General features: G+C 42.3%; 1 protein-coding gene across 1 annotated transcript in view; it reads left to right on the top strand.

The window, feature by feature from the left end:
• The window catches only part of LOC145390591 (uncharacterized), a 43,665-nt gene extending 34,190 nt beyond the window's left edge, over positions 1 to 9,475 (top strand). The window contains exons 9-11 of the mRNA XM_080265401.1: positions 7,371 to 7,714; positions 8,826 to 9,011; positions 9,422 to 9,475. Of these exons, the coding sequence (XP_080121527.1) occupies positions 7,371 to 7,714; positions 8,826 to 9,011; positions 9,422 to 9,475 (584 nt within the window). The remainder of the gene's footprint in view (positions 1 to 7,370; positions 7,715 to 8,825; positions 9,012 to 9,421) is intronic.
• The last annotated feature ends 4,977 nt before the right edge of the window (positions 9,476 to 14,452 follow it).

Below are 14,452 nucleotides of genomic sequence, written 5' to 3'. Positions count from 1 at the left end.
GAAAAGACAGGCACTTTTTGGCTTTGCACTGCAGTGTTTCAACTTTTGATTCTCAGCACCAGGTAGTGTTCTGTCAGTGAAAGTTTCCTCTCGTGATAGTTTCTGTTTTTTCATGTTCATTCTGTGCAGCCTTGAAAGACAATTCGCAATGACACGCAGCCATAGGATCAAATATCCTAATGTTGATGAAAGCTTTCTGCCTTCATGTCCAAAAACCTCATGCTGACAACCACTTTTTCATCATTTGATATGTTTGCTGTTCTGTGGATGAAGTGCTCACCAACTAGAGGGAACAGAGCTGGCTGTTTGGTGACATCATGACATATTTCCTGTAGTATTTTCACAGTGAGGTCACTTACTTCATCATGTAGAATGCACACAAAACCTCCCTTCTTGCAAACCATTACATGGTTTCCATCAAAGATATTGCCACAGGCACATTGTTGAGGTATGTTTTCTGTTGGCCACCTGTACCTCAAGGCTATGGCTTCAATAAACTTGTGTTTGTTGAAATGGAAGTCTTTTGCCTTTAGAGGCAGGGTCATCAGCCAGATCAGTGCTGCAGCCTCATGTCCCATTTCAGTTTATATGCAGTGGTACTACTACTACTTCAACAACTGCTAATACATCTACTGCTGCTAATACTGCTACTACTACTGCCACCAGGCTTGGGGCCAAATACAAGTACTTGGACTTGGACTTGGACTTGGACTTAAGTACAGAATCTTGTGTACTTGTACTTGGGATTTTAAAAAAAAATCAGTGTACTTGTACTTGGGCCAAATGTACTTGAAAAAATCAAGTACAGCACTTTCAAGTACTTTTCAAGTACAGTAAAATCATGTAAAGTACATTGCTTAAATAATTAAGTGACAATAACTGCTTTGTCAATGGCTTTAAACTGATTATTATAAGTTATAGTATTTATTTCTACTGACTGTAAATTAATTCATATCATAATAATAACTTAAGCACGGTTGCTACTAGTCCTATCTGGCAACTCTGGTGCACACACTTCAAGCCTAAACAGGCACCAGAATGTTTACTTTCTTCCTGTCTGCAACCTCTCACTTCAGTAGTTGTCTTTCTTTAGTCATCATTTATAACACTCCAAGTGGCATCATGGCATTATCTAAGCATTTTGACATATGGACACACTTCAGATTACCAGAAGATACTACTGGAATTTCGGAGCAGTCTGCAAGTAGTGTGATGCTGGTATATCATGCTCCAAAAGTGACCTGACGTGACTACACTTGACTTCTAGTGACTTAGTGAAAACTTAATTTTTTTTTAATAGTCATACAGTTGTATTCCTAATAGAAAGTATGCCAAAATTGCCGTGCGTTATCGTAAGTAAGAATTGAAATTAGTCAGATATTGTGATGGACATATACCGAGATTGACTGATGATGTTGACCATGACCTGACCTCAAACTTGTGTGGGCTTTTGTTGTTTGGTGAAGCTAACTGTACATCAACCTAAAAAACAAAATTTGTTGGAATATGGCTTCAGAAATTATAAGATAAAAAGTTATTGGTCAACTTTGGATTATTTTGGTGTTAAACATGACAGATAAATGTGAGGTAGCCTATGCCAAGTAGCAAATTTCTCTCATTGATAGTTTTTAGCTATCAGAAGCTTTTTTCAGTGTGGGCATTAAAAACACCCCCACCCCCACCTGGGCCCACACAGGATGAGGTTAAATATTGATTAGCTTTTAAATATCTGCCATTATCATTTCTTATTTTATTAACTAATTGTAAATTGCAAACCAAGGAAAACATATTTTACTTTCCTATTAATAAAGACTGCAAGTATCACAGTTATGTTTTGTATCAATAATTTAATTGCAGGCCAAGAGAAATATAATTGTCTTCCATATTTTTTAAGATTAAAAGTACCACACTTACGTTTTGTATCACAAATTTCCTTTTTATTATTAAATTCTGGATTATCAATTAAACTTATATTTATCTAAATTTGTATCATTACCTTTACCAGTGAGTGGGCTCACTTCTGATCAGCTTCACTCACTTGGCACTCTGGGCAGCTCTTACTGCCCTGCAGGCAGATCTTCACCCACATAAGGCCCTGCTGTGGGCCTGGGTTCACTTCCTAAAATCTGAGAAAAAATCTATCTATCTATGTATAGCCTGATGCCCTAATCCCGCAAAGGGTGGCCGCAGACAAAACGCCTCCAAGTCGCTCTGTCACCCACCATTTGACTACTCTCCCCCCAGCTCACCCCCTCCTCTCTCATGTACCTCTCAACTCCATCCCTCCACCTCATCCTCGGTCTGCCCCTCCCTCTCCCTCCCTCCACCTCACCTACATACACCCTCTTAGTCAGTCTTTCATTCTCCATTCTCTCCATATGTCCAAACCACCTCAGTGTATTTCTCTTAATCTTCTCAACCACATCCACATCCACCCCACAACGTTCCTTCACTTCTTCATTCGTCAACCTGTCCCTCCATGACACTACACATGCTCCTCTCAAGTAACTCATTTCCACTGCTCTCACTCTTGACTTGTTCCCCTCTTGCAAGGTCCACGCCTCGCTTCCATACGTCAGGGTAGGGATCACAATACTATCATGCAGTGACTTCTTAATTTCCATACTCACCTCCCTATTTCTCATCACTGCTTTCAGTGAACAAACAACCTTCCTTCCCTGCTGTACCCTTTCACGCACTTCATCCCCCAAAGTTCCATCCTTACTCATCACACTCCCCGAGTACTTGAATGCACTCACATTCTCCATATCCTCACTATCCAACCTTACTGTACATTCTGTGACATCATTCCTCTCAAACACCATAACTTTACTTTTGTTTACATTAACTTTCAGATTCCTCCTCCTACACACTGTCCCAAATTCATTCACCAAACCTTGCAACTCCCATTCATCTTCACTCAACAATACTGTATCATCAGCAAACAGCAACACCGGAATCTTCCAAATCTCACCCTCATTCATTAAAGCCACCCCCACATCCAGTGCCCTACCTTGCACCTCCTTTACAACCCCATCCATGTATATACAGTATTAAACAGCCATGGAGACATCACACAACCCTGTTTCAGTCCCACATTGAGATCAAAGAACTCACTCAGCTCACCATCCACTCACACCGTAACCCTAGCTCCTTCGTACATACTCTTCTCAGCACTCAACAATTTCCCCTCCACTCCATATATTCTTAATACCTTCCACATACCTTGCCTATCTATTCTGTCATAAGCTTTCTCCTAGTCCATGAAGGCAACATACACTGTCTTTCCTTTCTCTAGATACTTCTCCACTAAACATCTTAGAACAAATATCTGATCTACACACTCTTTTCTCTTCCTAAATAACTTGCTGAAATGTACTTGTACTTAAGTACAACATTGTTAAGTACTTGGACTTAAGTACCAGAGGTGGGCACTGCAAACGAAAATTCAATTCCTCAATGCAAATCCGCAGACTCAAAAAATTCCCTTCTGCAACCGCAAATCCACAACATTCTTGAAATTTGCAGTTCTGCAAATGCAAAAATGCAAACACAAACCATTTTTATCCCTTTCAATACCACGACATCAGCGTCCTTTTATTCTGGATACCATTAGAGGATTGTAATAAGTTTAGGATCATATTTCTCACAATCAGTGGGTTAAAAATCATCTCTAGTTACTCATCCACTACAATTATATCTTTACTTATTCTATTCTGACTAACAATAGGTGACTTTATGAAATTAGGAAATTGTCTAAAGTAATGAATGGGAAATATAAAATTATAGTAAAACTAAATTATATATTTCAGTTATTTTTCTTAGTATATTAGACTGCCATGATTAAGTGATTTATGGCAGTCTAATATACTAATATACTTCATTATCATCATCATTCGGACCTCCTTTCCCACCTTAGGGCAGGGTGAGGAGTAGCAATGTCCAGATAGCCCAAATTTGCCCAGTCCAATGGGCCACGCTTCCATTCACTCATCATTCAAATCCCCGGAATCCTGGCTCTATCTGATACGCCAAAAACATTTACCACATTCTGTAGCCTCACATAAACATATCCGATATGCTGTCATGTTAAAAAGGAATGCCAAATCCCTGATCATGCACTTCTCCTCACAATATTCATCCAGCCAGCTCGATTTCCTGTCAGTCTCTTAGCCTCACCCACTTCCAAACCTCTCTTCCTCACACACTCATCCACCATATCTCTCCACCTTCTCCTTGGCCTACCTCACTTCCTCCCTCCTTCAGATTTGCTCAGATATACCTTTTTCACCACTCTGTTGTTATTCTCTCTCTCCACCTGACCATACCATCTCAGCACACTCTCTTCATTTCTGGTGTCCACAGACTTCTACACTCCACATCTTTCACAAATCACATTATTTCATATGCTATCCACTCTCTGTACTCCACATACATTCCTCAGCAGTCCCATCTCCACTGCTGTCACTCTTGACTTTTTATTTTCATGCCACACCGTAGTCTCACATCCATATGTTAAGGTTGGCACTAACACTCCTTCATGTAAGCCTCGTGCAGCTGCAACACTCAAGCCTCAGTTTCTTATCAAGGCCTTCATTGCACCAGCTACTTTCCTTCCTTGTCACTCTACTTTCCAATTCTTTTGCACATTTTCCTCTCCTTTCCATCACCATACCCAGGTATTTGGACTGTGGCACCTATTCATATGCTTTTTCCAGATCCATAAATGCCATAAACACCTTACAGTCCTTCTCACAAGCCTTCTCTGCTATGTCTTACTGCAAATATTTGATCCACGCATCCTCTGCCACTCCTAAAGCCACCCTGTTCATCACTCACCAGGACTTCTGATATCTCTCTTGCTTTCTCTATAATAATTCTTCCATATACCTCCCTTACCACACGCAATAAACTCAATAAACTTATGCCATGATAATTCTTGCACTCACTTTGCTCACCTTTATTTTTGTATAGGGGTACAATGCTGCTGCTGCCAATAATAATCATTCATCATCATTTAATCCTGTGTTGTCCCATGAGGAGCGTGGGAGCCTGGGGCTAGACAAGTTGGTCCTGACATTTAAGATGATAGTGACCAGCCTCACTTATCCCTGAGTGGCATTATGTGAGCAATAAACCCCAACCACCCCTTGGATATAAACCTACACTAGCTTAATCCAATTGGGTGCCATAATTGCCCACTAAACCACCAGGCACCATAATTTGGTTATATGGTTACCACCCAAGGTAGTACCGGTAAATGGTTTCCTGGTGTACAGGAAACAGTTAGGCTTGTCACTCAGTGTAGAGTCACCCATAGACAGAAGGAAGAGGAAAGAATGAAGGAAATAAAGACAGAAGAGGAAGGAAGGGAAGAGAGGAAAGGGTAGGCATCCGAGAGCAGCACTAGATCGAGTGAGTGGATGGAGAATAAATAATATTACCTGTAATAATAATAATAATCCTCATCATCATCGTCTAATTCTGAATTGCCTGATGAGGAGCATAGGAGCCTGGGGCTAGGCAAGTTGGTCCTGACATATAAGATGAGAGTAACCTGCCTCACTCATCCCTGAGTGGCATTACGTGAGCAATAAACCCCAACCACTCATTGGATATAAACCTACACAGGCTTAATCCGACTGGAGCACCTTAATTACCCACTAAACCACCAGGTGCCATAATTTGGTTATATGGTTACCTCCAGCAGAGTACTGTAAATGGTTTCCTGGTGTGCAAGTAACCAGTTGGGTTGTCGCTGAGTGTAGAGTCACCCACAGACAGAAGAGGATGAAAGAAGGAAAGAAAGACAGAAGATGAAGGATGGGAGGAAAGGACAGTCACCCGAGAGCAGCACTACACTAATGAGTAGGTGATGAGTGCCATGATAATAATAATAATAATAATAATAATAATCTTTTGCTACAACTCAGCATTCAGAATGAGTTAGTAGTTTTATCCAGAGTTAATGTGAAAAACACATTGAGGTGGTTTGGCCATGTGGAGAGGATGGAGAATGAGACTGACAAGGAGAGTGTATGAGTGAGATGGAGGGAGGGAGAGGGAGGGGGAGACCAAGGATGAGATGAAAGGATGGAGTGGAGAGGTATATGAGAGAGGGGTGTGTGAGCTGGGAGAAGGGCAGTGAAATGGCAGGGGACAGGGCGACATGGAGGCAATTTCTTTGTGGCCACCCCTTATGGGATTAAGGCACCCGGCCATATAGATAGATAGATAGAAAGTGAAGTGAGTGTAGCACATCAGAATAATTCACATACTCATTTGTTAACATAAACAGAATATTAGAATTATACTGCATTATCTATCTATTGCCAGACACCATAATCCCGTAAGGGGTGGCCATATTTGTTTTACGGGGAGGGGCACTAACCCTCCACCAACTCGCCTGTTGGCAAGTAGGGAGGACATATGGTTTGGTTATATGGTTGCCACCCAGCGTTGTAAATGGTTTCTTGGATTACAGGAAACTATTTGGCTTGTCACTCAATTTAAAGCCACCTGTAAAGGAAAGAAAAGCAATAAGAAGTGACAGGAAAGATGGGAGAAATAGGAAGAGAGAAGGGCAGGCATATAAAAAGAATGATAAAGGCTAAGGAAGAAGTAGGAAGCACTACATCAAGTGAGTGGATGATGGTCACCACCACCTACCACCACTGTGGTAGGTGGTGGCGATTTGTCTTTGAGTTAGTTGTTTCACTGGAGGGGCACTAACCCTCCACCAACCCATTTGTTGACATGTAGCAAGTGCGTATGTATGGATTGGTTATACAGTTACCACCCAACACTGTAAATGGTTTCTTGGCTTACAGGAAGCCATTAATGTTATGCTGGAGTACTTTTGGTCACATGTAGTTCTAAACAGGGAGGAACACCAAAGCAAGATTCAACACACCTTATGAGTACAGGATAGACAAATAAACTCAAGGTGACAGTACAAAAGGTTTGTTATATGTGAGGACTCTGTACATACAATGTGAGGATAATTATATGTAGGAAATGGTTACTTGGGGTGAGAGGGTAATTGGGAGGGGTGGTCTGGAGGTTATGTCCAAATACAATGCTGGCATTCACTGCCTGGGTTTCTCTGGAAAAATGGACGGGGCCAGGATTGTCTCTATGTCTGTAAGGGGTATTGTGGTGTACTGAGTTATTTAAGGTAGGGTTAAGGGAGGGATGGACTACAACTCTGGCTCCGAAGAGTGGAGGCCTGATGTTTGTCTCTTTCTCTCAACCTGGGGATAGAGTGGTGTGATCTGTATCCAGAGTGGGTCTGGCAGTGAAGTTAGAAGGGGCCAAAAATAGTCAGGACAACAAGTTTTACATTATTGAGCCTGGAATTCCTTTTCCAGGGGTAGGGGGGCAAGGTCTAGCAGTGTACGGGAAAGGGGGTGAAGGGGGAGAATCCACTCCAGAGGTCAGAGGAGGGGGCGGCAGTCGGCCTGTTTTCAGGGGGTGCCGTGACCCTCGAGTCCCCGGACCAGCCTTGGTGTGTCCATGGGGTGAGAACAAATTCAGGAACTCTATCTGCATTGCCAAGCCGCCACTAGCAAGTACAGGGGAATACTGGAACTCCTTCTTCGTCGCCGAGATGCCTCTAGCAAGCACAGGTGTTGCCAGGACACATCTAGCAAGTCTGGTTGTGCCACCTCTAGGAGGCACTAAGTTGCTGGGTTCCCGTGACCTGTCACCGTTGGTACAGGTGGTTGGGGCGGCAATGATGGCTGGGTGGCAATTTTAGGCTAGACTGTCTTATGATGGGTGTATGCCCTGGCTGCCTGTATCCCTCTGGCTCGTGCATGCGTACTGCAGCTGTTCGGTGGTGGCTCCTAGTTTTGTGTTGCTCATCAATGGTCACAGTTGGAGTGGTTCTGGTTATTTTAATTAGGCTTGTCATTCAATGTAAAGTTGCCTGCAGTAGAGAGAAGGGTAATAAAAAGTGATGGGGAAAATGGGAGAAATAGGAAGAAAGAAGGGAAGACATGGAAAAAGAATGATAAAGGTGAAGGAAGAAGTAGGCGGCACTACCTCATGTGAGTGGGTGATGGTTACTACCATCTACCACCTTCTGGAAGTGGCAAGAAAAAAATAAAAACCCGCCATTATTATGACTATTATATTTTCTCTAGCTTTACTTATTAAGCTAATGAGGGCTTCTACAAATTGATGGGGTTAAATATAGCCTTCAATAACCCTTTCATAAAATCATCTGATAGGAATGAAAAAAATAAAGTACTCAGCCTGAAAGGGTTAAATTTCCTATACCATGACAGGATATGAAACAAACATAGTTTTTCTTTCTTTTTCGCACAAGACCACTAAAGTTTTTATGGGGAACCGTGATATGAGAGTGCTGCAAGGCTGTACTTTGTCAGCACCTGCTGTATATCCTCTTGAGCCAAAATGCAGTGTTCAGGGTTTAATTTTCTTAACTGAACTGCAATATGTTTTCCAAATGTTTCACACTCATCATCAACTTGTTTAGGATTACTGATGGCTTTATTTAGTTCGTTAAGCTTCTTTATGGCTGCTGTTACTTCACCTATTTGTTTCCTTGATCTTGTTTTCTGCAGAGATACTGCTGGCTTTGAATGCCCATCAATGTTTTCAGATTGTGGGGAATGTACAGAATGTTGGTATAATCACCTTCTCCTATATTGCTTTGAATACCATGGTCATCTGCTCCTGGTGTATCAGCTGCTGTATCCTGCAATGCATAAAATATGACACTTATAGTGTTATAATGTACACTATAAATTAACAATAATATAATTATTATACAGCTATGCTCTCTGCCTTCTTTACAGGTACCAGAGTCAGAAGAGGCATGGAGAGACATAGAAAGAGGTTTTAGTGATAAATGGAACTTTCCTAAATGTCACAGAGCACTGGATGACAAGCACATTGATATTCATACCCCTCCTGATTGTGGCAGCACCTTCTACAAGAAAAACAAAAGCATTATTCTGATGGCCTTAGTTGATGATTATTGTGTTAGATATACTGATACTGGATGTAATGGACCTGTATATATCTGATGGAGGGGTTTCCAAAGGTGTTCTGTTTCAAAGGCTACAAAACAACATGCTTCCAAGTGAACATTTCATTGTAGGGGATGATGCTTTCCCGCTCAAAACTTTTTTGATGATGCCCTACTCAGGAATGAATTTAAGCTATGAAGAAAAAGTCTAACCATAGACTGTCTAGAGCCAGGCAAACTGTGAAAATGCATTTGGGATTTTAGTTAGTAGATTCTGAGTATTTGAAAGCCCTATTGCATGCAGTGTTGATACAGTAGACAAGGCAGTGTGTGCAGCATGTACGCTACATAACTGGTTAAGATGCAACGCAAGTCATGAGTATTTACCACATGGTTGTGTAGATGTAGATGATACTACCACAGGTGAAAGGGTTCATGGAACTTGGAGATCACCAATTACAGGACTATGTAGTGTAACTTGTTGGTAGTAATCACAATGCAAGAGATGCAAAAGCTATCAGAGATGCATATAAGCAGTACGGTATTTTGTAACAGAAGGCAAACTGTCATGGCAGGAGAGAATGGTTCACTGAGTATTTCATTACCATATTGTGAAATGACAATCTCATTGCATTTTCACTGTCAAATAATATCTGTACTATGTTATCAAGCATTATATCATTATCATGTAATATGGCCTAGCTCTTGTGATAAATAAATGTTCTTACCAAAGTGCTTTGTGACGTTTGTTTCAGTGCTCCCTGTTTCATGATGTCTTCATTAGTGGAAACCATTTCATTGCAGGCTTATAAACATCTTGAGTGCCAGCACCTGACCCTTCTGACTTTTCTATTTTATTCTGTTCTTGCTGAAATGTTGCTCTTAAACTTTTAATTTTCTGCTTTACGTCATTTATCCCAAAGTTTTCCATATCCATTTTCACACATATGTCATTGAGTGCATTCTGCCGTGCCTGCCTGTTTCAGTGTATTTCAGTATGTATGTTCCATAAACACTCATGCTCCTTATACAGCATCACAAACTTGCATGTGAGTTCCTCAGACCACCTTGCAGGCATTTCTGAGAGTACCGTATAAAACACAATTAGCAATAAACAAAATGCGTATGTTCTGCACAATGCCTGTCTTGCAACTGAACTAAGTGGCAAGTAGCTTGCCAGTGGTGGGCGGGAGGAAAACAAGTTGCCTCAAAATAGAACTGCTGGCTATTCATTTGCCTCGCCCTTCAGCTTGCCTGGCAACTTGCCTCTTACTTGACTTGCTAAAGTTTCTCGGCAAGTATATGTCTACACAAGGCAAGTAACCTGTAGCAAGTTACTTGCACACTTGACTTGCCTCTCTACTTGCTCTGTGTAAATGAGCCATTCTTTAACCTGCCCCATCCCAGAGACATGAATTCATGTCCTCACATGATGTGCACTCATATCCCGGAGACGTAAATTAACGCAGCAACATTGCAAGGTCCCTAATTTGCACAATTTTCAATTTTCGCAAGTGATTTCGCGAGTGATTTTTGGCACGTATACACGGGACACCTTCCTCTATTCCTCTACAAGATGCCAAGCAGGGACAATGCCTTACACCGCATAACCTTTCCCCCCCCCTGCACGCCATTGTCTCGGCAATTCACCTGTTACCAGTGACCTGGCCAATAAAGACATTCAGGGCCAAAGTGATTCCCCAATCGATGACAATGTGGAGGACAAAGTTTACATAGCATTAGAGGAAGAAACAGTCAGAAATGATGATCAGGTAATGTGGGAAAAAAAGGTCATGAATGGTGATGAGTTAGTGAGTGAAACAATGCTTATAATGCCTATAATACTGTTTGAAAACCAATATACTCTTGTACTACATATAAATTCGTACCAAGTAAATAAATAAATACTGTTTATGAGTGGATAAAATAGTTACCCTCCCATAGAACTCGTTTTCTTTGGTGCCAGCCTGTTAGAAAACCCAGTCAGGTAAGGAGGTACTCGTACCTGGATCGAGTATTTTAAACCTCAGGTGAGCGATTTCTCTATGAATTTTCGATGTTTCTCACCAAAAGCGAATGTTTGAGCCTAAAAAAAAAAAAAAAAAGGTCTAAAAATGTCGGGACTGGGGCGTACCACTGCCCAGAAAACGTCGGGATGGGGCGTTAAGCAACATGTTTTGTCGAAAAAAGTGGGGGGGAGGGGGAGCGTACGACTCCCACGCCCCGCCCAAATCCCTGACTGTCATAGGCTACATGCTACAGATTATTTTGTGAATTGTCTGGAATTTGAGAATGAAGCCTATTATACCCTTGTATCACATTTTATACTCGTTATTAAACAGTGTTCAGTGGTAAGCAATAACGTTAGGTCAACGTATAGATAAGCATTAATACCATTTAGCTCCTTCTAAGAAAAAAAAAAAGTATATATTGCAGCAGCTGGTTGAATACAGCATATTCCTAAACACACATCCATGGATTACTTGGGTGGCACTGACCAGTCTCTCATCCCTAGCACTGGGCACCGTATGCCTGGCCAACCTAGTGGCCACCCCCAATTTTTGAGGGATAACCCCTGTAACCTCCTAAGAAGCTCTTCTTGGGCCATCTCACAATTAGGCTTGGCCATCTCATCTCTGAAATCTTAGCTACATCCCGTCCAGTACAAGAACTGGATATTAATGCATGTAAATGCTAGGCAGAATGGACTAGCGCCTGAGTACTACAAAGCGCAAGGGAAGCGAAGCGACCCAGGCATTGTAAACAATAACAAACATAGCCAACGGTTTGTCAAATTATCAATTTCCCTCCACACAGTCTCATCAGTCAAAGTTTTCGGTGCTCTGGACAGCCAGGACGTCTCATCCGATTCAGGAAGGAGTTGGGGCAGCAAAATTCCGCCATAGTGAATTTCCAAGACTCTACACAAACACCAGAAAAAGACGACATTCCCCCTCCCCCTTGTTTTTGCCAAGAAACAACCAGGCTGAGAAGTAGTACTCTGAAGTACTACTAGACGTCAAGAACCAAAAGTTAAGAAATAGGAGGAAAGACAATACGAAAATAAGGTAAATATAATTATGTTCTAAGTACCCTTCCCGTAATGCCTGCCGGGTAGACTTTGTGGTACTGTTTTGGTGCTGGGGTCAGTACTGCACAAAAACGAACTTTTTTATGCGTGTGTGTATGGTTCACTGAAAGCGGTTATGATAAATATGGAGGTGGGTATGGAAGTTAAGAAGTCACTGCCTGACAGTACCGGTATATATTGTGATCCCTACCCTGACATATGAAAGTGAGGCGTGGACCTTCCTAGAGGGGAACAAGTGAAGAGCAGTGGAAATGAGTTACCTAAGAGGAGCATGTGGACTGCGTGGAGGGACAGGTTGATGAATGAAGAAGTGAAAAAACATTGTGGAGTGGATGTGGATGTGATAGAGAAAATTAGGAGAAATACACTGGAGTAGTTTGAACATGTGGAGAGAATGGAGAATGAAAGACTGACTAAGAGGGTGTATGTAGGTGAAGTGGAGGGAGGGAGAGGGAGGGGGATACCGAGGATAAGGTGGAGGGATGGAGTTGAGAGGTATATGAGGGAGAGGGGAGTGAGTTAGGGGGAGGGCAGTCAAATGGTAGGTGACAGAGTGACTTGGAGCCACCCTTTGCAGGATTAGGACATTGGGCTATAGATAGATAGTATATGCAGCGTGTACCGTATGGCTTTGGAGAAAGCATATGTCAGGGTGGATAGACAAGAAATGTGGAAAATGTTAAGTATATATGGAGTAAATGGGAAGCTGTTGAATACTGTGAAGAGTATTATGAGGGTGCTAAGGCTGCAGTGCATGTGGACAGTGAATTGAGTGAATTTTTCTTTTTGAAGGTTGAACTGAAACATGAAATATGTCATGTCTCCATGGTTGTTCAGTCTGTATATGGAAGAGGTTATAAAAGAGATACAAGGTAGGGCAGTGGATGTTGGAGCAACCCTAATGAGAGAGGGCAGTGTTTGGAAACTCCCTGTACTGTTGTTTTCAGATGATATTGTGTTGTTAAGTGAAGATGAAGGGGAGCCTCAAGGCTTAGTGAATGAGTCTGGGAGAGTGTGTAAGAAACAGAATCTAGGGGTGAATATAGGGAAGAGTAAAGTTATGGTCTTCGAGGGAAATGAAGTCACTGAATGTACAGAGAGGTTGGATTAGGAGGAAATGAAAAATGTTAGTCCATTTATTTTTATTTATTTTTTTATTTTTTTTATGTGTCCGACTGGGCATAGGCTTCACAGCCTGCTCCTAATGCCCAGTAGTCCTCCTACATACCATACACCTCTATATGTCACCACTTTGGTGCCAACACCCACTGTCCATATTGAATACATGCCAGGGCTGTCTCATACAGGACTGGTGTATGGGTATTAGTGAGGGTATTTTTGTGACATGTTGGCAGGTCTTCTGGTAAGTCAGTAAAGTCTGATTTTACGAAATTCAAATTCTTAAACTGTTCCCTGCCCCAACCGGAATTTGAACCTGGGTCTGGTAGGACTGCAGGCCACCTCTCTGCCGATTGAGCCACTGCCTCTCCTTTGGCACTTGGGTAGTGTGATGAGTAAGGATGGAAGTTAGAGGGTGAAGTGCTTGAAAGGGTACAACAAGGAAGTAAGAGTCCTGGTTCTTTTAAAGCTGTTACAAGAAACAGGGAAGTGAGCATGGAAGTAAAAAAGTCGCAGCACGACAGTACAGCAAGCTCTCACACAACGTATGATCCTATAGCGTAAAGCTCACATAACACGGAAGGCAAAATTCTATTCTATCTATCTATCTATTGCCAGACGCCTCAGTCCCGTTCGGTGTGGCCACAAACAAATCGCCTCCACATCGCCCTGTCCCCCGCCATTTCACTGCCCTGCTCCCAACTCACACCCCCCTCTCTCATAAACCTCTCCACCCCATCCCTCCATCTCATCCTCGGCCTCCCCCTCCCTCTCCCCCCCTCCACCTCATTCACATACACTCTCTTCGTCAGTCTTTCACCCTCCATCCTCTCCACATGGCCAAACCACCTCAGTGTATTCCTCTAACGCTTCCTATCACATCCACATCCACACCACAACGTTCCAAATATAGTCGCAAGGCTAAAATGAGAGACATTACACAGTAAGAGGGCTACATGGTGATGATAGACATAACGTGGCCAGAGGCCCCAAGTTATGGTTCAGACAGCCATTACGTAGTAAAATAGAGCCATAACATGGTGGGAAGAGACATAACGTGGCCAGTGATACTATGATAATCATAGCATGGGTTGCCTCAGCCTGTGATGTACTGGGTATGACTGTCACATGTCTGCGTGGGTGTCATCACGGTCCACTGAGCATTCCTGCCCCAGTTGAGCCTACCCTCTCCATTTCCTTTGGCTGCACATATGCTGTGTGTGATCTTTTCTCTATTTTTTTTT

The sequence above is a fragment of the Coenobita brevimanus genome, chromosome 15 (assembly GCF_032717465.1).
Source record: "Coenobita brevimanus isolate Jiangsu-jjx chromosome 15, ASM3271746v2, whole genome shotgun sequence".
Classification (NCBI taxonomy): Eukaryota; Metazoa; Arthropoda; class Malacostraca; order Decapoda; family Coenobitidae; genus Coenobita; species Coenobita brevimanus.
This window is presented reverse-complemented; position numbering and strand designations above follow the sequence as displayed.